General features: G+C 40.8%; 1 protein-coding gene across 2 annotated transcripts in view; it reads left to right on the top strand.

Moving 5' to 3' along the window:
- Positions 1 to 22,837, top strand: part of FRAS1 (Fraser extracellular matrix complex subunit 1) — a gene marked incomplete at its 5' end in the record, with an annotated part of 457,295 nt that overhangs the window by 272,546 nt on the left and 161,912 nt on the right. Inside the window, 7 exons of one of the 2 annotated variants that reach the window (XM_080673629.1) lie at positions 1,011 to 1,163; positions 1,532 to 1,678; positions 11,811 to 11,957; positions 15,478 to 15,618; positions 16,528 to 16,668; positions 18,325 to 18,469; positions 21,842 to 22,108. In XM_080673629.1, coding sequence (XP_080529755.1) covers positions 1,011 to 1,163; positions 1,532 to 1,678; positions 11,811 to 11,957; positions 15,478 to 15,618; positions 16,528 to 16,668; positions 18,325 to 18,469; positions 21,842 to 22,108 — 1,141 coding nt within the window. Of the gene's footprint in view, positions 1 to 1,010; positions 1,164 to 1,531; positions 1,679 to 11,810; positions 11,958 to 15,477; positions 15,619 to 16,527; positions 16,669 to 18,324; positions 18,470 to 21,837; positions 22,109 to 22,837 lie in introns of both variants that reach the window. The other variant, XM_080673630.1, reaches the window with a different exon arrangement.

Here is a 22,837-nt window from a genome sequence, read left to right as displayed (position 1 = left end):
TAGTCTAAACATCAGTAGAAATCCCAATCTATATCTACAAGACTTTGAGATGAAACAAGACATATCTGGTCCCTGCGTGAGACATTAGCAAGTACAAACAGTGCTTTGAATCCTAAAGGGGAAGATGGAAAGGCCCTATAACCAGAGCTCTCTCTTCTTTTTCCTAGGTCTTTTACTCCTCTTTTATTTTGGTGGGTAATTATGGATTTATGTATTTTCTTCCACCTTTGGAATGGAGGATGGTAAATGGGACTTAAGGGTAATTATCAGGACAGATGTTTTCACCTAAATGGGAGATGAACACAATCAAGTTCTTTAATTAAAGGATATCTATTATATGGGCGAGAACAAGAGGCAGTGCTCGCCATACCAGATAATTTGTCTTATAGCTTCAATCATAACTGGTACAACAGAGCTTCTGAGAGCTATGTTTCACATCATGAAAATGAATTTTCAACTCATAACTCTTTGTCATAAATTTTCCTTTAGTTAAAAATTAAAGTTTTCCACTAACTGTACCCAATGATTTACTAACTCCAATCCCTCTGTACCAAAATGCCTGAGATTGGTATACTGCCTCTGGAAGACCGAATCTGGGAGGGCACTGAGCACAGCTCAGAAGCATGGGGAAGGGGGAGCATGCTGTCCTCAAGTTCTCGGAGCTCTTGGGGAAATGGTGATAGTGTCGATGATACTGTTTCTGTGAGTCTGACAGTTCTCTGTATACCCCTCCCAAGTATCTATCACATGCTGCCCTAGAACTTGAAGGTCATTCAATTGGAAAGGGATGAAAACTCAATTGCTGTGCTGGGCCTGGCCATTTGCTAAAAACCTCAAACACACAATTTGTCAGATCCGTCACTCCTGCTTTACTGCCAGATACTGCCTTTGGGCACTCAGGCTGTCTGTGCTGCAGCGGTGGTAATTGCAGTTCCATCTGCCCTTTGGTGTAGTGATGAGTCTTGGTGCTTCCATCATCTGCTTTCTCTGTGCTCCCTTGCCTTCTCCAGACTGCCAGCCTCTGTGCCAGCAATGTGCAGCTGATCTCCACAACACCGGGAGCATCTGCCTGAGGTGCCAGAACACCCAGTACCTGCTGCTGGGGGACCACTGTGTTCCTGATTGCCCTTCTGGATATTACGCAGAGAAAGGAGCTTGTAAAAGTAAGTGTTGGACACAGGAGCTGGTGACGCCCGTTGAGCTTCTCTTTCGGGTAATAGCTAAGAAGACTTGGGGGGCGGGGAGGGAGAGAGAGAGAGAGAGAGAACAGGAAGGCAAGGGGGAGGGAGGAGTAGGAAAAGGAGCAGAGGGAGCACACTGTGATAATAAATCAGACCAGCTAATGCTCTCAGCATTGGGACTTTTTAAAAAAATTATCCTTATTGTTGAAAGTATTACAGATGTCCCTCTTTCTCCCCCACTGACCCCCTCCTTCCCACACCCACTCCAGCATTGGCCTTTCATGAACAGTTCTTGGGATACTACTTTGGAAAGGAGTCTGGCTTCATAGGTTCTCTTTGTGTCTCTGCAGAATGTCACTCCTCCTGTAGAACCTGCCAGGGCAGAGGACCCTTCTCCTGCTCCTCATGTGACACCGACCTCGTTCTGTCCCACCTTGGCACCTGCAGCACCACCTGCTTCCCAGGGCACTATCTCGATGACAGCCATTCTTGTCAATGTAGGTTTTTAAAAATGAGCTTTCTCTCCGTTCCTTTTGCTTCCTTTTTTCTTACCTGTAACCTTTGTTTTTATAAAAGGAAGAAAATTAATCTAAAAAGGCATATGGATGCCATTAGCAGATTTAATCAGATATCACCCTAATTCGAAGTGCTGGGCTGGGGCTCTTCTCTGCCAGTACCAGATGTGTGATCTTGGGTCAGTCATTTATTTAATCTCTCTGTTCCGTAGTTATTTTATTTAAAAAAACAACATTAGTCTATTTCCTTTTACTGTTTCCCTCAGCATTTGAATTATAAGATCCTGAGCAGAGATCATTCTAGCACAGAACCAGTGACCTAAGCACTTCTCTGGATTCAACTTGTTTTTGACATGTATTTGTTGAATATTGACAATATGCAAGGCTTGACTTGCACAGAGTATTTAGTTTCTGCCCAAATAGTAGTTATTTGTCTTGCATGAGAGTTACTTATATAGATGTCTCATTTTAGAAATAAGGCAAAATATGATTAATTACTGAATCAGGCAAAACAAAGAGTTAGGATAAATTAGGGAAAGGGCAAATTTGAGGAGAACAAATTAGGAAATCCTTCACAGATGACAGAACACTTTTAAAAATGGACTGAGATGGCTGACTCTATTTCAATCACTGAAGTGTCATTTGCAAAAAAATATATATTTAGTTATACTTTCTCATTTGAAAATGAAAATTAACAAATACAGTGCTAATATTTCAATCTTATGTCCTAGGAAATACCATATTGAAGGAATTATAGAGTAGTGGTTAGGAAAGTTGGCTCTGGAGTCAGGAGTTCAAATCCTACCTACCACTTACTAGCTTTGTTACCTTGACCAAGTTATTAATCACTAGTTCACTCAGCTCTTTCTTCACTGTCCACTATCCATGAAGTCAGTGACCTTAGAGAACTGCACCTGCTACTCCAGATGTGGTCATCCCAACATTACTGCAATAGGACTAATACCTTATAGGTTGGAGAAATGCTCCTTATCTACATCCCTCTGAAGATGGAAGCTGAGGACCTAAGGGGCTCTGGTATGTGCAGAACTGCCCTGAGTGAGACAAGCACATTTGCCAATTGCCTTGGAGAAGGATGAGGGGATAGATGAGCGAGGAAGAATGGTTCAGACAGAAATAGTGGAAGCCTGTGCTTCTCAGTGTGACACTAGTGCATCCCTCCAAATCCTCTTAACATTTCAAGATGCTCAATGTGAATCTATTTTTTTTTAAATTTCTTTATTGATTAAGGTATTACATATGTGTCCTCATCACACCATTAACCCCCCAACGCCCCCCCCACTCATGCCCTCATCCCCCTGGTGTTCGTGTCCATTGGTTAGGCCTATATGCATGCATACAAGTCCTTTGGTTGATCTCTCCTCCTTTCCCCCACCCTCCCCTATCTTCCCTCTGAGGTTTGGCAGTCTGATCCATGCTTCTCTGTCTCTGGATCTGTCCCTGTTCATCAGTTTCTGTTGTTCATTATATTCCACAAATGAGTGAGATCATGTGGTATTTATCTTTCTCTGACTGGCTTATTTCACTTAGCATAATGCTCTCCAGTCCCATCCATGCTGTTGCAAATGGTAAGAACTCCTTCTTTTTTACCGCATTGTAGTATTCCATTGTGTAGATGTACCACAGTTTTTTAATCCACTCATCTACTGATGGACACTTAGGCTGTTTCCAAATCTTAGCTATGGTAAATTGTGCTGCTATGAACATAGGGGTGCATATATCCTTTCTGATTCGTGTTTCTAGTTTCTTGGGATATATTCCTAGAAGTGGGATCACTGGGTCAAATGGGAGTTCCATTTTTAGTTTTTTGAGGAAACGCCATACTGTGGCTGCACCAGTCTGCATTCCCACCAGCAGTGCAAAAGAGTTCCTTTTTCTCCGCATCCTCGCCAACACTTGTCGTTTGTTGATTTGTTGATGATAGCCATTCTGACAGGTGTGAGAAGATACCGCATTGTTGTTTTGATTTGTATCTCTCGGATAATTAGTGACTTTGAGCATGTTTTCATATGTCTCTTGGCCTTCCTTTTGTCGTCCTTTGAAAAGTGTCTATTTAGGTCCTTTGCCCATTTTTTGATTGGATTGTTTATCTTCCTTTTGTTAAGTTGTATGAGTTCCCTGTAAATGTTGGAGATTAAACCCTTATCGGTGATGACATTGGCAAATATGTTCTCCCATGCAGTGGGCTTTCTAGTTGTTTTGTTGATGGTTTCTTTTGCTTTTCAAAAGCTTTTTATTTTGATGTAGTCCCATTTGTTTATTTTCTCTTTATTTTCCATTGCCCTAGGAGCAGTATCGGTGAAGAAGTTCCTTCGGCATACGTCTGAGATTTCACTGACTGTGGATTCCTCTAGTATTTTTATGGTTTCCTGTCTTATGTTTAAGTCCTTTATCCATTTTGAGTTTATTTTTGTGTATGGTGTAAGTCGGTGGTCTAGTTTCATTTATTTGCATTTATCTGTCCAATTTTCCCAACACCATTTGTTGAAGAGACTGTCTTGACTCCATTTTATGTTCAGGCCTCCTTTGTCAAATATTAATTGGGCATAGTAGTTTGGATCGATTTCTGGGTTCTCTATTCTATTCCATTGATCTATATGTCTGTTCTTGTGCCAGTACCAGGCTGTTTTAAGAACAGTGGCTTTGTAATGCAGGTTGATATCTGGTATTGAGATCCCCCCCTACTTTGTTCTTCTTTCTCAGGATTGCTGCAGCTATTCGAGGTCTTTTCTTATTCCAGATGAATTTTTGGAAAGTTCATTGTAGGTCTGTGAAATATGCCGTTGGTATTTTAATGGGGATTGCATTGAATCTATAGATTGCTTTGGGTAGTATGGACATTTTGATGATGTTGATTCTACCAATCCATGAACACGGTATTTTCTTCCATCTGTTTATGTCTTCCTCTATCTCTTTTTTCAGTGTCCTGTAGTTTTTCGCATACAGGTCTTTAACTCCTTAGTTAAGTTTATTCCTAGGTATCTTAATTTTTTTGGTGTGATGGTAAATGGGATTGCTTTTTTAGTCTCTCTTTCTATAAGTTCACTATTGGTGTAAAGAAATGCCATAGATTTCTTGGCATTAATTTTCTATCCTGCTACATTGCCAAATTCATTTATTAAGTCCAATAATTTTTTGATGGAGTCTTTAGGGTTTTCTATATACAATATCATGTCATCTGTGAATAAGGACAGTTTTACTTCTTCTTTTCGAATTTGGATGCCTTTTATTTCTTCTTCTTGTCTGATCACAATGTCTAGTAATTCCAGTACTATGTTGAACAGGAGTGGTGAGAGTGGGCAACCCTGTCTTGTTCCTGTTCTTAGGGGAAATGGTTTTAGTTTTTGTCCATTGAGTATGATGTTGGCTGTAGATTTGTCATATATGGCTTTTATTATGTTGAGGTATGATCCTTCTATTCCCACCTTGCTGAGAGTTTTTATTAAGAAGGGGTGTTGGATTTTGTCAAATGCTTTTTCTGTGTCAATTGAAATGATTATGAGATTTTTATCTCTCAATTTGTTTATGTGATGTATCACGTTTATTGATTTGCGGATATTGTACCATCCTTGCATCCTGGGATAAATCTTACTTGGTCATGGTGTATGATCTTTCTGATGTACTGCTGTATCCGATTTGCTAGAATTTTGTTAAGGATTTTGGCATCTATGTTCATGAGGGATATTGGCCTGTAATTCTCTTTCATTGTGTTGTCTTTATCTGGTTTTGGTATTAGGGTGATGCTGGCTTCATAGAATGAGCTTGGAAGTGTTCATTCCTCTTGAATTTTTTGGAATAGTCTGAGGAGGATAGGTTTTAGTTCTTCCTTGAATGTTTGGTATAACTCCTCTGTGAAGCCATCTGGCCCCAGGCTTTTGTTTGCTGGGAACTTTTTGATGACTGCTTTAATTTCATCTATAGTTATCAGCCTATTAAGATTTTTAGAATCTTCCTGATTGACTTTTGGAAGGTTGTATTTTTCTAGGAATATGTCCATTTCCTTCAGGTTGTCTAGTTTGTTGGAGTAGAGTTGTTCATAGTATTTTTTAACGATCCTTTGTATTTCTGTGGGGTCTGTTGTTATTTTGCCTCTATCATTTCTGATTTTGTTTATTTGAGTCCTCTCTCTTTGCTTCTTAGTGATCCTGGCTAGAGGGTCATCAATCTTGTTTATCCTTTCAAAGAACCAGCTCTGGGTTTCATTGATCTTTTGTATTGTTTTTTTGGTCTCTATATCATTTATTTCTGCTCTGATCTTTATTATCTCCTTCCTTCTGCTCACTGTGGGCTTTTCTTGTTGCTCTCTTTCTAATTCTTTGAGTTGTAGAGTTAGATGATTTACTACCATTTTTTCTTGCTTTTTGAGGTAGGCCTGTAGAGCTATGAACTTCCCTCTCAGGACTGCTTTCATTGTGTCACAATGGATTGTTGTGTTTTTGTTGTCATTAGTTTCCAGGATGCTTTTAATTTCTTCTTTGATCTCATTGGTAACCCAATCAATATTTAATAACATGCTATTCAGCTTCCAAGTGTTTGAGTGTTTTAGATTGTTTTTATTGTAGTTTATTTCTAATTTTATGGCATTGTGGTCTGAGAAGATGCTTGATAATATTTCAATCTTCTTGAATTTGGGGAGACTTTGCTTGTGACCCAATATGTGGTCTGTTTTTGAAAATGTCCCATGTGCACTTGAGAAGAACATATATTCCATGGCTTTGTGATGCAATGTTCTGAAGATGTCAGTTAAGTCCATCTGATCTAGTGAGTCATTTAGGATTGCTGTGTCTTTGCTGATTTTTTGTTTAGAGGATTTATCCAGTGATGTCAGTGGTGTATTAAAGTCCTCTACTATGATTGTATTGTTGTCGATCTCTCCCTTGATATCTTCCAGGAGTTTTGTTATGTATTCGGGTGCTCCTGCATTGGGTGCATATATGTTTACCAGGGTTATATCCTGTTGTTGTATCGATTCCTTTAGTATTATGAAGTGGCCTTCCTTATCTCTTGTTATGGCCTTCACTTTGAGGTCTATTTTGTCAGATATAAGTATTGCTACCCCAGTTTTTTTTTTCATTTCCATTTGCCTGAAAGATATTTTTCCTTCCCTTCACTTTCAATCTGTGTGAGTCCCTTGTTCTGAGGTGGGTCTCTTGTAGACAGCATATATATGGGTCATTTTTTTTATCCATTCAGCCACTCGATGTCTTTTGATTGGAGCATTTAGTCCATTTACGTTAAAGTTATTACTGAAAGGTACTTGTTTGTAGTCATATCTATTTTTGTGTCTGTGTTCCTTCTTACCTTTTTATTTCTTCTTTTTACAGTATTCCCTTTAGCATTTCTTGCATTGCTGGTTTGGTGGTGATAAACTCCCTTAGCCTTTTTTTGTCTGCGAAGCTCCTGATTTCCCCTTTAATTTTGATTGATAGTCTTGCTGGATAGAGTATTCTTGCATTCAGTCCTTTGCTTTGCAATACTTTGTATACCTCCTTCCATTCCCTTCTAGCTTGATGTGTTTCAGTTGAGAAATCATTTCATAATCTGATGGGGGATCCTTTGTAGATAACCTGTCTCTCTCTTGCTGCCTTTAAGATTCTCTCTTTGTCATTAATATTTGCCATTGAAATTATGACGTGTCTTGGTGTGGGTCTTTTGGGATTGATCCTGCTTGGGACTCTCTGTACTTGTGTAACTTTTTTCTTCCCCATATCTGGGAAGGTTTCTGTCATTATTTCTTCAAATAGATTTTCTAATCCTTGCTGCTCTTCTTGTCCTTCTGGCAGCCCTATTATACGAATGTTACTTTGTTTCGTGTTGTCCCAAAGCTCCCTTAGGCTTTCCTCCTGCTTTTTAATTTTATTCTCCAGTTGCTTTTCAGATTGGGCTTGTTTCTGTACCTGATCTTCTAACTCACTAATTCTGTCCTCTGCTTCTTCTAGTCTGCTGTTGAAACTTTCCATGGTGTTTTTGATTGTAGCTATATCACTTTTCATTTCTTCCTGATTCTTGCATAGGTTATTGATTTTCTCATCCATTCAATGTATGAATTCTACAACCATTACTCTGAATTCTTTTTTGGTCATGTTGCATGCTTCAATTTCACTAATTTCCTTTCTTGGCGACTCTTCATTTTCTTTTCTCTGGGGATTGTGTCGTCTCCCCATTCTGACTATCACTAGAAGGTTCAAACTTCGAGTTGCGTGGACCTGGGCCATGTGCAGTGGGATCTTCGCACCACCCGAGTGTCACTGAAGTGCTCCGACACTAGGACATGTGGCTGCCGTGGTTTGGTGGGAACCAGGCTCGCCAAGGGTCAGTGTTACCAGTGTTCAGTGTGGTCTCGTTTGCACACCTAGAATCATGAACCCCGCCTGCACTATGCTGTTGGCGTGTGCCAAAAATGAGTCCCCTAGTGCGTGCCAGGAGTCAGAGTTTCCCTGTGTCTGCACCAAGAATTGAGTATCAGAGTCTCTGCTGCCTTGTGCAGCTTCTCACTGAGAATCAGGGTCCCCGTGTGCGCATGCACCAAGAATTGGAGTCACTGGTTCTTAGTGTGAATGTGCTGTGAGTCAGGGATCCCAGGCGCACACGGTAAGAAACAGAGTCAAGTCAGTGGTGCTCAGTGCTGCCTCATGCCAGGAGAATCTGGGTCCCGGTCACCATGGGGGACTGGGTTGCACAGTAGCACTATGGCGTGCCTGCGCTGCGGGAAACAGACTTCCGTGTGCGCTGCGGAAAATAGACTTCCGTGTGCGCTGCGGAAAACAGACTTCCATGTGCGCTGCGGAAAACAGACTTCCGTGTGCGCTGTGGAAAACAGACTTCCGTGTGCGCTGTGGAAAACAGACTTCCGTGTGAGCTGTGGAAAACAGACTTCCGTGTGCGCTGCGGAAAACAGACTTCCGTGTGCGCTTGCCCAAAATCAAAGTCAGGTGGCACTGCTGCCCTGCGTGGGCTTCAGGTTTGGTCACCCGATTGCGTTGCGGGGAGCAGTTACCAGTCTCTGTGCGTGCGCAGGCTCAAATTACAGTAGCAGCGCTGCGGTCCGTGCAAGCGCTCACAAACTCAAATTCCCCTAGGGGCGCTGCATCCCATCCCTATGTGCGCTCCCAAGCTCAAATTCCCGTAAGGGCGCTGCAGCGGAGTGAGGGGCGGGTCTATCAGTTACTATGGTACTATCTGCGATCATGCGGGAAGGGGGATAGGCTCTTTGACTCACAGAAATCTGCGGCCGGGAAGTCTGGATTCTTGTTGTCTGTTGGTCTGCAGCTGTGGTCGCAGTTCTCTGTCCCCAGTGGCTGCAGTGTCCTGGTTTGCGTCTGAGACACGACTGGGTGGTGCTGAGGCCAGGATCCTAGTCTCAAGCAGCTCTGTTTCTCAAGATGGTGTGGTCTCTGTTCCCACACTGGCTGCCCAGAAGTGTCTGCTTTGTGCATGGGGCTCCGCCGTCTAAGACTGCCTGGTTTGGCAGCCCCTTGGAGGACCTGCAGAATCTAACTGTCCCTAGCTCATACACACACACACCACACACGTCTACATTCTTCTCTATGGTTCCCTCACTCTCTCACACTCTCTCCCTCCCTACCTTCCTGCCAGTCACCATCTTCCAATCCATGAATCTATATTTTTTGGAAAACAGTGAAGGGGCTGAGTTTTACATTGAGGTGGCAAGGGGAAATGAACGACTGCATAGAAGGATTCAAGAGCATGGAGGCAGACAGAGGCTTGAGGAAGTATTACAGGAAATTCATCTGTGTATTGACCTGTGACCCCAGTCCAAGGAACTGGCATTTGGGCCTCTTTTTGCAGCTCCCTGTCAAGTAGGGGGTTCCAGGTGACATTCAGTTTACATCTAGGCTCTTCAGCTCAAAAGTGTACTCATTTCCTTAGTAACCATATGACACTTGTAATAAGCTTTCAATCAGCTAAACTTTCAGATCCTTTTTTATAGGAATTGCTGTCTAAGGCCTTTTGTATCCTCTATTTGTGTTAATTTGTTATGGAACATAAATGTAGGGCTTATCGTTTTGTTTATTTTATCTGATTACTTTTAGTTTATTGTATCAACTGGCAAAATAGGTTTGAGTTGTTATTCTTTCAGGTGATAAAACTTAACTACTGTGTTTCCTATATAGGTGTATATGGCATATTTCAATATCATTAGCATGACATCATTGTTTTCATTACAGTTATTAATAAAAATATTGATCAAGTAAAAATAATGACTTGGTCATATTACTCTACTAGACATTTCTTTTACCAATTACAAAGATTTCCTGATCACTTTTGAGTATGCATTTTAACCATCTTCAAAACCACCTACAACTACTAGACCCCTTTATTTTTGTATTCACAAGTTTATCTTTGGGATCATTATCAAACACTTTGCCAAAATTAAGATGCACCATGTGTAGAAATCCCATTAAAACAAACAAAAAAAAAGATAAAAGTTTACTGTCATGTAAGTTTCCAACATTTAAAATATTCTTTTCTAACTATTCCCAAATTATCTGAAACTCCCATCTAAAATTTTTATGGGACCTTTCATTACAAATCTGCATACTCTAATGAATATGTTATATCATTGCTTTTTCTTATAGGTAAAACAAGAGGGTTTTTTTCTTTCTTTTTATTTCACAGGGAGGTAATTTCCTGCAGTGTGCCTCATGCTTTGATATCCCATAGATTTAAAACTCCCATGATCACTCTGTAGACTTTTCCTGTGACCTATACTTAGAGAAGATTTCAGAATGAGGCAGAGATGCTAGTGCTTGAGTGTATATAATTAAAATATCTCGCTTCTTTCATTTATGTAACAGGTGTTTACAAGATGATAGATAACCAGTTAGGTGCTGGGATTCTTGCAAGGAACAAAGCAAACCTGACCTTTACTTTTATGAAGCTTTTAGCTTAAAGGATACAGATGTTAAATAATCACTTAAATGAAAATTGTTATATATGGCATAAAAGAAATGTATAGAATATTATAGAACTAGAACTGGGAGACCTATTCTAGACTGGAGAATCAGGGAAAGCCTTCTTGAAGAAGAGACTGGAGAATAAGTACAAGTTAAAGACAAGGGACTTGGAGATTATATTGAGAGAATTCAAATATGTGAGTTAAGATTTATAGGTGGGACGAATAAAGGGAATGATGGAGGAGCATTATTTATAGAAATGAAAGCTGGAAATTAATTTTTCAGGATTCAGGAAAAATATAAATGTATAGATGAAATTGACCTCTGGAGCTTGAGCAATATGAATGAAAGTATTACTCTGGTGGAAACATGGAAAATAGATTGCAAGGGGGGCAGATTAGATTTAGGGAAACTAATTAGGAGACTATGGTAGCAATCCAACAGGAGATGATGATGGCTTGGATCTATTGGTGACATGTGTGGATATGGAGAAAAGCAAAAAGTTCTGAGAATTACATAGGAGAGTTCCAATAAATAGGATCCAGTGAGTGATTGGGAGAAAAAGGGGCTGTCAAAATAGACTCCCAGGTTTCTAGCATGAACAGTTGAGTAGATGGAGAAATGTCAGTTGCTCAGTTAGGGAAGATGGACGTATGATCAGATTTAGGGATCATCCCTGAATGCCTAAATTAAGTAAATGGCTGCTAAGAATCACAACTGAGCAAATCAATAAGCCAAGTCACCTTTAAGTCTATTGCATCTTAAAGTTGATGCCTAATTTTAATCTTGACATCACATAAAATCTGAATCTATGTCATTAACTAAAGGGGTTTGATTCCTTAAGAAGTAAGGTTCAAATAAAACTCTGGACTATCATTTCAGAGATCTCGGGCTACGTATAAATTCTATTGCTGAATCACAAGGCAATTTGAATGTGGGATTTCCATTCGTGGGTTTATAATTTATCTTTTCTGGAAAATAATATTATCTTTTTTTAATTTTGGAAAATAAGACTAACATTCTCTGTTTCCGTTGATCACAGGGGAGGGCTATGAGCCATAATTAAAGAACAGGTTGGAGCTGGGCTTTGTTTCTTTGCAGCATCTGTCTAGGTTTGATCAGTATGTCAGTATTTGCAATTGTAATCATCTGGTCATTTTCTTTTCCTATCTGCTCAGCATGCAACCCGAGTTGTGGGAGCTGTGATTCACAGGCCAGCTGTACCTCCTGCCGAGATCCAAACAAGGTCCTGCTCTTTGGGGATTGTCAGAATGAGAGCTGTGCCCCACAGTACTATCTTGACTTCTCCACCAAGACATGCAAAGGTGAAGCTCATCCTGAATTGTACAGTTCTTTTACCAGTGATGCCCCTTTACTAGTGATGTTCATCCCTCACCTTGGGAAAATACTGTCATCATGCATTTAGACTTTCTCTGATGATAGCAAGAAGTCATTATGTATGTATGTATTCATATATTCACTCATTAATTTATGTGTTAAAGGTTCAAGCAGGTATTTATTTGTTAAACAAATATTTTTGAGCACCTACTATGTACCAGCCATTGTGCAAGTTAATGGTAAGGAGACCAGGGGTGGCAAACTGGAAACCCTCTGGTTGTATTTGGCCCACCTAATCTTCCAGTGTTTCAAAATGTTTAATATTTTCCTTTTAAAAATCAGAAAACATTCCATACAAAAATTGAGATTTTTCTAAGTCAGAAGATCTGGCAAAACTGGATTTGCATTCCCAGAATGCAACAGGAGGTTGGCATGAGTAGCTGTTGTCTCTGTTGGATAGAGCATGATCTCCAAAGGTCACCACACTCCTCACTGTTCCCTATTCCATCACACCAGGCCTTTTTAAAAGATTTACACTACCTTTCTGGGCCCCATAGGCACTTGCATTTACAACTCTAGAATGCTAGACTCTATGCTTAATGAGGACAGGAGTTGTATCTGATTTGTTCATCTCTGCTTAACATACTGAAATGAGTGAAGACACAGTCCTTGTCCTCAAGGAGTTTATAATGTCAAAAACCAATTGCCTTTTTCTTTGTTCTCTGGTGGTGGTTGGAATTCTAGGGGATTTTGCTCTTTGAATGGCAGTGCTCAGCCAGAGGAAAAGCAGAGTTCAAGGGTGATTTTCCTTGCTCTTGTTCTTTCCCTTCTCCATTCCACACTTCCCTCTGTATCTCCAGTTCTGCCAGGGAAGCTAGGGCTCAGATATGGAGGTCAAACATCTGTCCGGTAAACTTGGGATGCTTGAAGCCTTTGCAACATTGCACACTAGCCATTCCAGGAAATTCTCCTTGGTTGTCAACTTAGGTGGTCTGCTGTGCTCAAGACCAAAGAAGCTTTTCTGTTTCTTCCCTCCTAACCAGTAGTTGTTAGTTTGCAGTGAAAAACAAGATTATCACAAATCCTCCCTGTTGTAAATTATTCCATAGCCATGCTGGCAGTTTTCAAGGCTCTATTTTAGTCATTTTCCCTCAGGACTGATTCAGCCAAATAAATGAGTGAGATTAACTTTATAAATCTTCTTGGAAGCACATGTACTGTCTTGCACGTTTACCTGCTTCCTTGGGACTTAGAAATATTGCATCAAGGAAGAGGGAAAGTGACTAATGAGAGGTTTCCCCAGCTTCTTCTCAGGGAGGGAAGGTGGGCTGAGGCAGCACTGAGTGGAGATATTTCTCCAAGATAAACAGTTCAGCAGCAAACCTTTAGGAAGCTGCTACCATATGTCAGGCACTATGCTGAGTTCTTTACATTCATTATTTCCGTCTTCACAGTAGCCTTATGCAATAGGTATGATTATTTTTCCCCAGTTAAAATATATTAAAATTTATTTCAAAATGCATACAATATTATTGTGTTACACTGATTTGACTTAAGCTCCAAAAATGCTCAAATATTCCTGTTGAAATTAGAATAGTTCAATTGTAGAGAAGAAGCATCAGGCATTTCAAGTCTATAAGTACTCTTCAAGTATGAGGATTCTCATATTTAGAGACCATCATGTCCCTAATTATTTATTGTGGCACAAGTCTAATTCACCCACGCTATATTTTAATTCTGCTCAAATATTTTTAAAATTCTGAAGTATCTGTAGCACCAGTTCCCTGACAAAGTTAGCTGTTTAACACGTTAAGCTCCCAGTCAGTCACCAGTGACTGACACTATACTTTCCACCCGGAAGACAAAACAGGCTGGGCGCTTAACGTGTTAAATTAAACCAAATATTTTTCCATACCCTGGATTAGATAGATGATAAAAATGCAAGCATACACACAAAACACACACACACACACACACACACACAAACACACACACACAAAAAAACCTATTTTTTGCACCGTTAATAGTTCCTTTTTCATAAATATTATTTTAAGTATCTGAGCACCTTACCACAACAAACAATGTATGTTATACCCCACAAATCTTCCCATGCAGAGATTTTGCATACTACTAAATCCCCATCTGAGGGCTACAACCCATTCTAATTCTAGAATCAATAGGTATGATTCTTATTTCTATTTTACAGACAAGGAAACTGAGGCTTAAAACATTTAAGGGAGGCATGTGAGATATGCAGATAAAAAGCAGCAAAGCCATGACTTGCATAAAGACTTACCTGACTTCAAAACCAAGTCCTTAACCATGGTGCCGTCCCAGCTCCCGTGCATGAAGGATATACCTTACTAGCAAGCACTTTGTTTTCAAACATGAGTTTTCTGACTGTATCCGAACTGCCTGGACCATTAAAACAATAGCAAGGAAAGCTATAGCAATCACAATAACAAAACAATAGCAGCAACAACATGTTTTTCTTGCCTCAACCTCTGAGATTGACTGTAGTTCTGATGTTGAGCCTGATCACCTGTGTTTCTTTTATTTCTTTAAATATATTTTTATTGACTTTAGAGAGGAAGGGAGAGGGAGAGAGAGATAGAAACATCAATGATGAGAGAAGCATTGATCTGCTGCCTCCTGCACACCCTCTACTGGGGATGGAGCCCACAACCCGGGCCTGTGCCCTGACCAGGAATTGAACCGTGACCTCCTGGTTCGTAGATCGACGCTCAACCACTGAGCCATGCTGGCTGGGCCACCTGTGTTTCTAAAAACCCCGCTGGATTATTTGGGTAACATCTAGGGCTGGGACCCACTAGAACATAAGCTCCTTGAGGGCAGGGTCTACACCTCTCACTTTACACCCTCACTCAGTGCTGAATAACTCGCATGTGCTTGCTGAGTGAATGAACCTGTAAATGAATCGGTTCTGCTCTATATGAGATCATCTGTTCCTTCAGTAAGCCCTTTATTTCTAGGCAGGTCCTTCATGCCCTGTTTAACTCTACCATTGTTAGCTTTTTTTGTCATGTTGGTCAGCACCTGATGTTTGAGTAGAGAGTTGTGGGCTGGTCATGGAGATAGCAGATGCATTCTTAGTTGACCCTCTGACATCCTTTCTCTCTCAAGCATTTGGAGAGGGTCCGCAAATTGGCCACTCCCTACAGCAGGCTTTGCATGAAGATGTGTGACTCAGGGATAAAGAACTTGGGGCTTGTGGAATAAGATCGAGTTGATTTGGCTCCTCAGCAGCCTCACTGACAAGCAGGCTCAGGAGCAGGAGCGATCCATGTACATGCTCATGTCTAACATAATTAGGAAACACTAAACCTCAGAGAAGTGCTCAGGCTACTATAAGTAGAGTTACTAGAGCTCACTTATCTGACATCTCTTATGTGGTACTCACTTTCCTCCTTGCAGCTGCAGGCAGCATCCTCATAAATTAGGTGCTGGACAGAAAGGAAGCTGGTCTAATGTGGCCTTTCTTTCTAGAGTGTGATTGGAGTTGCAGTGCGTGCAGTGGGCCTCTGAGGACAGACTGCCTGCAGTGCATGGATGGCTACGTTCTCCAGGACGGCACCTGCGTGGAGCAGTGCGCACCATCATTCTACCGGGACTCGGGCCTCTGTAAGAGTAAGTGTCTGGAGCCCCTGCTCTGTGCTCATCCAAGCTTCAGCCTCTTCTTGTTGTACTATTCTGAGAAGGAGCCTGTGGCTAGTTCCCATCCTGGCTTTGTATCTAATTTCTGGTTTCTTTTCTAAGAACTTTTCTTTGGTATAATGAAAATCTCTTTTTTCCTTTCTCTCATGCCCAAATACATTTCCTAAAATTTGAGGGCACTATGGAAATAATGGGAGTATATGGCCATGGAAACAGGTATGTTTGGGCCATTACTTTTGGGTTTCCTTAAAAATTGAACAGGCCTGTGCTTCAGATGGAAAGATCTGTGTCCTCTGGTCCCTTGAGTACATGGAAAGATCTCATTATTTGCCATCTGTTTCCCACAGCCCTCCATACATCTTATATCTCACCATCACCTTTCTCTGGCCCAGGACCCCCTTCAGCCTCAATTTAACACCACAAAGTCTTCAGACCCTGAAATGCCCACCCAAGTGCCCAGAAAACATGCTTGGGAGCATTGTTGTTAACAGACTGGGTGAGTCAGGAAAAGATCAACATTTCGGCGAAAACGGTACAGAGAGCCAGGGACTAGTTAATAACAATGGCTAATACCTGTTCATTTCTAGTTTGCCTAGTATTTTCCATTATTTAATTTCATCTTCGCCCAGGGAGCTGGGGGGATAGTACGTCCAATCCCATTTTGTAAAAGAGACCACTGAGGCTCAGAGAAGTGGAGTAACTAGTTCTGTCCCCCAGCTGGTAAGTACCACAGTCTCAACCTGGAACCCGGCTCCTTGACTCCTGTCAGCAGCTTTGCCCAGCCACCAGGTTATATTGCTCATTGCTGTCTAACACTGCCTCACTGTCAGGACCAGGACCCCCTGGGAAAGCCATACACATTCCTGTCGACTTGTCTTTCAGGCTGTGACAGCCACTGTCTCCAGTGCCAAGGTCCCCAGGAGTGTACCCGCTGTGAGGAACCATTTCTCCTCTTGGGAGCCCAGTGTGTCCAGGAATGTGGGAAGGGATACTTTGCAGATCATGCCAGTCGCAAATGTGCAGGTAATTTGGAGACCAGGCTGAATTCTCTGGAAAGACATAAAGGAACAAGCTATTCAGGTGTGCTGATCCTCAGGTAACCAAGGAGAATCGGAATCAGAAGTAGCATGAAAACCCAGGGAGCTTGGCCTAAGCAATTGATGACTTGCCATGCACTCCGCCAATTGCTGGTTAAATGGAATATAGACGAGCAGGCCAATAATTCTCTTGCACAAATCAATATTGTCCCTAACAGTCTTTATGAAAATGAAGCCAGTATTTTATGGAATGTAAAGCTTATGTATATCCATTAAGAGTGGATCAGCCCTGTTGAGATGAGCATAGAATTTTCAGTGTGTAAGACTAAATAACCAGTGATCCTGATATTTGCCATAATATCCTTGAAGAGTAGAATTTCTGGAGATACTTTAGTGAGACACATTAATCTTTTATTATGAAACTAAAATTAAGCCCAGAGTCTAAATTACCTTGTCTATTGAGTTATTGAGGAGAGTTTCCTTAGTGTGTTCTCATCATTTCTGTCAAAACTTAGTACTGTTTGCCCCACTTTAATGAATACCTGACATTTAATAGTAATGCCATTACCCAGGCATAGCATTTTATACTTCACCAAATTTCCTTCATCAGCATTATATCATTTGATATTTACAATGTCCTGGTAAAATATGGCAGGAACTATGAATCCTGTTTTACAAGTGAAAAAAACACACACAGAAAACAAAGAGGCTAAGAGTATTAACCAGGGCAACATAAAATATTAAACCCAAGTTGTTTTGTTCTAATCCAGTGCCTTTTAAACTGTACTGTGCTACATTTCTCCAACAAAATCTTATTTACTGAAGCAGAAAAATAATTCTAGATTATTAACTTGACCCAAAGAAATAATCTATGGTCCTTTAAATAGTTTGATCGCCTGTTGCATTTAAAATAATAATAATAAAAATAGATCAACCAAAGGACTTGTACATAAGCATATAAGCATAACCAATGGATACAAGACACTGAGGTGGGGGGCAGGTAAAGGCATGTACTGGGGGGTAGGGGAGGCTGGGGGGAGGTCAATGGGGAAAAAAAAAAAGGAGACATATGTACTACTATTTGTAACATTTTAAACAATAAAAAAAAAAAATAGGAGAGTAGCAGTGATAGTTGTAGTGCGATTGAGCCCTTTTGTGAGCCAGGCACCGTTCTAGTCACGACATACATAGCACATGTATTCCTCCCAACAATCATCTGTATGAGGTGCTATCAGTTTCCCCATTTTTAAAAAAAGAAACTTGCACCACAGATTGTTAGAGGAACTTACCCATGTTTGGCAGCTGGTAAGTGGTAGAGGAGGAACAGTACCCAGAAAGGGCCTATGCTCTTAATCACTATAAACTGCCTCTCTTATAACTCAGTATGGTTAACTTTCTAAACAATACATTTATGTGAAACATTTTCAGATCACAGTGTGTAAGGCAAGAGTACTCCTCCCTATCACTTTCCTCCGAGGGTCAATCTCTGTGAAATTCTGTAAGAAACTGTTAGAATTCTCTTTTGCTGCAGTTGGTGGCCATGTGTGCTTGTGCTCTCACTCTTCTTTGCTTTACCACTGGGGCCCTGGCTGGGTGTTCGTGCCTTTGTTGTGCGTCATTTAGTGTGTCTTCTCTTCAATAGCCTGCCCTCAGAGGTGCTTGCAGTGCAGCCACAGAAGCCGGTGTCACCGCTGTGACCATGGGTTCTCTCTGAAGAGTGGCCTTTGCGTTTCCAGCTGTGTTCCTGGCTCCTCTGCCCACTCATCTAACGAAACATGTGCTGGTAAGTACTTCTCCACTGGTGGCTGATGAGCTCACCTGCAGTTTCTACATGCAAAGGCTGTGTTTGCACATGCAGTTGACTCATGTGGTGTAAATGCAGGATTCCCATTCCTGGGGGAAAAAACGGGCCTTTAGGAATAAGGAAATCTTTATAGAACATGAAAGCTTGGGAAAACTCAACTTCTAAAGTTTTTAGAGAAGAAAAAGAAGCAATCTTTTTAAAGTTAACTGTGCCCTTGACGGTTGTTCAGTGGTTAGAGCGTCGCCCCGCAGACCGAGAGTCCCCGGGTTCAATTCCTGGTCCAGGCATGTACTTTAGTTGCAAGTTCAATCCCCAGCCCCCATTGGGGCATGTGTGGTAGGCAACCAATTGATGTGTCTCTCTCACGTTCATGTTTCTCTCTCTCCCCTCCTCTCTCCCTTCCACTCTCTCTAAATATCAATGGAAAAATATCCTTGGGTGAGGATTAATAAATAAATAAATAAAATAAATAGAAAGTCAACTGTCGGATCAGAAATTTGGCATAAAACTTACTTATGTTCCTGAATTACAACTATGTTGTAGAAAATGACTTATATACTTATATAGATATAATTTACTTATATTTATATAAACTTGTAGAGCTGGATGCAATGGTGCATCCTTTGTGCACACACTGGAGATAACTTATAAATAAATAATGAATAGTGTGAGGAGCTTGCCCCATTAGTTTCATACATTTGAAGCAAATGGATTTCAAGCCATATTGTTTGCCATTAAGAATGAGGTGACAGCCCTAGCTGGTTTGGCTCAGTGGATAGAGCATCAACTTGTGGGCTGAGGAGTCCCAGGTTTGATTCCAGTCAAGGGCACATACCCAGGTTGTGGGCTCAATCCCAGTGTGGGGCGTGCAGGAGGCGGCCAATCAGTGATTCGCTCTCGTCATTGATGTTTCTCTCTCTCTCTCCCTCTCCCTTCCTCTCTGAAATCAATAAAAATGTATTTTAAAAAAAAGAATGAGGTAACAAGTTAAAAGGGTGGAGCTAGTCTTGTCCAAAACATCAATGAACACTTTATACAACAAAGAGAAGCAAATTTAAATTGTCTTAATTTTAACTTCAAAAGTTTTAGAGGTGAATAAAACTTGGGAGTTCGGTTATAGCTGAGAATTCCTTGGCTTTGGGTATCCTTTATCAGTAACATGAGGCATACTTTAATGCATGCAGTCAGTCATGTTTTCCATCTCTGTATTTCTGACCTCTAAAGATATTAAAACTTCATATGAGAACAAGTATCTTTGGCTTATTTTATTGGGATCCTTCTAGAAACCCCAAGTACTTGAGAGTCAGCTTGTTCCTCTTGGGATGTAATACAAGTCAATGTGCGAATGTGAATTACTCTCACCTTCGTTAAAGTAATCTTACAATAGGAGAAGTCCCCCTGAAAGTTGGCATCCCTGACTGTCCTGTCTGGCCTACCTTCAAGTCCAGGCAAAACAACTTGCAGGAGACAGAATGGTCAGAAATCCTAATTCATCCATCAGATGTTTCCTGTGGACAAAGATTGTAAAACTTTTAAACAAAGTGTGTATATTTCACATGAATTCTGAATATAAGCCATTGATAATCCTACTTCAATGGAGATTAACTGGTACTATTCTAGCATTGGTATTAAACACCTCTTTTCTTGCCCTCAGTGGGTCTGATGGTCAGATATGACAGATGTTTTAGTACTGTGGTTCTCAACCCTGGAGCCTATTGGGATTGCCTGGGAGTTTGTAAAATCATGAAGGTCCCACCCCAGAACATGTGAGTCAGGATCTCTGGTGGTGGAGCCCAAGTATCAGTATTGTTTTAAAGATCCATATGTGATTCTTTATTGTTATTATTATTGAATATAATTCCCATACCATAAAATTCACCCTTTAAAGTATACAATGCAGTGATATTTAGTAAATTTTTAGTATGTTCACAAAGTTATGCATCCATCCACTATCTAATTCCAAGACACTTTACTTACCCTAAAGAGAAATTCAGTAACCATTAGGAGTCTTTTCCCATCACCCCCTCACTATAGCCACTGGCTACCACGGATCTACTTTTTGTCTGTAGGAATTTGCCTATTTTGGACATTTCACATAAATGAAGTCATACAATATGTAGCCTTTTATGACTGGTTTCTTTCACTTGGCATAACATTTTCAAAGTTCTTCCATTTGTAACATGTATCAGCATGTCATTTCTTTTTTTATGCCTGAATAATATTCCATTGTGTGGATATACCACCTTCTTATTCCTTCATCAGTTGAACATTTGGCTTGTTTCTACTTTTTAGCTATTATGAATAATGCTGCTATGAACATTTGTGTAGAAGTTTTTGTGTGGATATTTGCTTTTAATTCTCTTTTCGCCCAAGAGCGAAAATGATGGGTCATATGATAATAGCTCTATATTTAATTATCTGAGGAACTACCAGACTGCTTTACATTCCTACCAGCAATGTATGAGGGGTTCTAATTTCTCCACATCTTCAGGAACAGGTTTTACCATTGTTCCTAGTGGGTGTGAAGTGGCATCATTTTGTGGTTTTAATTCGCATTTTCCTGATTGCTAATGATCTTGAGCACCTTTTCGTGTGCTTATTGGCCTTTTTATACCTTTTTCGGGGGAAATGCTTATTCAAATTTTTTGCCTATTTTAAAATTGGGTTGTCTTTACTGCATTGGAAGAGTTCTTTATATATTCTGGATTCAAGTTCAGTTTCAGGGATATCTGATTTGTAAATATTTTATCTCATTCTGTGGGCTGTCTTTTCACTTTCTTGCTGGTGTCCTGGTGAAGCACAAATTTTTTTTAGTTTTAATGATGTCTCATTTATCTATTTTTTCTTTTGTCACATACGCTTTTTGTGTTATAGCTAAGAAAGCATTGCCTAATTCAAGTTCACAGATTTACTCCTTATTTTCTTCTAGGAATTTTATAGTTTAACACAGGGATGGGGAACCTTTTCTTCTGCCAAGGACCATTTGGATATGTATAACATCATTCGTGGGCCATACAAAATTATCAACTTAAAAATTAGCCTGCTATATTTGGTCAAATATTTCATTAACTCACCCCTAATGCCTAGGCAGGGCCAGACCAAATGATTTTGCAGAACTTATATGGTCCTTGAGCTGGACATTCCCCACCCCTGTAAAAGAGCCTGTGTTCTTTTCCTGTGCATCCACAGTGAGAACCACTGGATTAGAAGGAAGCTTATGGTGGACAGTAGCCTAGAGTCTCATCTTTGTAGCTCTCTGAATGAACATTACAAGCCTATTTTTTTAAATACATGCCCCCCACCCCCAACTTGTGAATTACCAAGCCTGACCTTTGGATCCATGTTTTCCAGGCAGAACACACACTCCTGGTCTTCATGTGAATGGTTCTCTCACCCTGGCCATTGGTTTAATGAAGCCACTGGATTTTTCCCTCCTGAACGTCCAAGACCAGGATGGCAGGGTCGAAGACCTGCTGTTCCATGTTGTGAGCACGCCCACCAACGGGCAGCTAGTGCTCTCGAGGAATGGGAAAGAGGTGCAACTCGACAAGGCTGGCCATTTCAGCTGGAAAGATGTGAATGAGAAAAAAGTGCGCTTTGTGCACAGCAAAGAAAAGCCCAGGTGACTCCGTGTTCCATTGTTTTCCTCTTGCCTCCTTTCCACCAGTGCTCTTCACCTCCCTCATCGCCCCCTCTCCCAACTCCCTTTTCTCCACAGTTATCCCCTTCTCCTCTGAGAAAGATCCATACTCCACAAATGCCAAATGCTTTCAGCTGCCTGTCATCATTTCACTGTAATTGCTCAGAGAGTGTGCTTCTGTTAGAGGCATTTTCATTTTATCACATAATTATGGGTAATTCTCTGATGTGACAGGAAAGTTCCTGGTACAATTACCCAGCTTTCTGGCCCAGCAGAAACAAAACTGGTTATACACCCAAATGCTCCAGCTGCTTCTTCAACGTTAGTGTAATATGCTGGGAGGAGGGCGTGGCTGAAGGATAGAGTGCACGCTTTTCAAGGTGTTGTATGGGTCTTAGAATTTCAGAGTTGGAAGGAAACAAAGAGTCACAGTTAACTTTCTATTATCCACTTTATGGGATTAATTGTGGTTAATATTTAAGCCTGATCCAGTTTTCCTCTGATGCCTAGCACACTTCTGGCTGTCTTCCCCGCCCCAGCTGACATATGCTTTAGGAATGCAATTGAATGTTAACACTAACCCTAGCAAATATAGCCATGTAATTAGCAGAGTAATTCTACTAAGCAGAAATCAGAGAATGCACCCCAAAGATTAGCCTCTTGGATTATCCTTCACCCTGCTCTGCTTCATTAGTGCAGGTAATTCAAACT

This window comes from Plecotus auritus (genome assembly GCF_963455305.1).
Source record: "Plecotus auritus genome assembly, chromosome: 1".
In the NCBI taxonomy this organism is placed as follows: domain Eukaryota; kingdom Metazoa; phylum Chordata; class Mammalia; order Chiroptera; family Vespertilionidae; genus Plecotus; species Plecotus auritus.
This window is presented reverse-complemented; position numbering and strand designations above follow the sequence as displayed.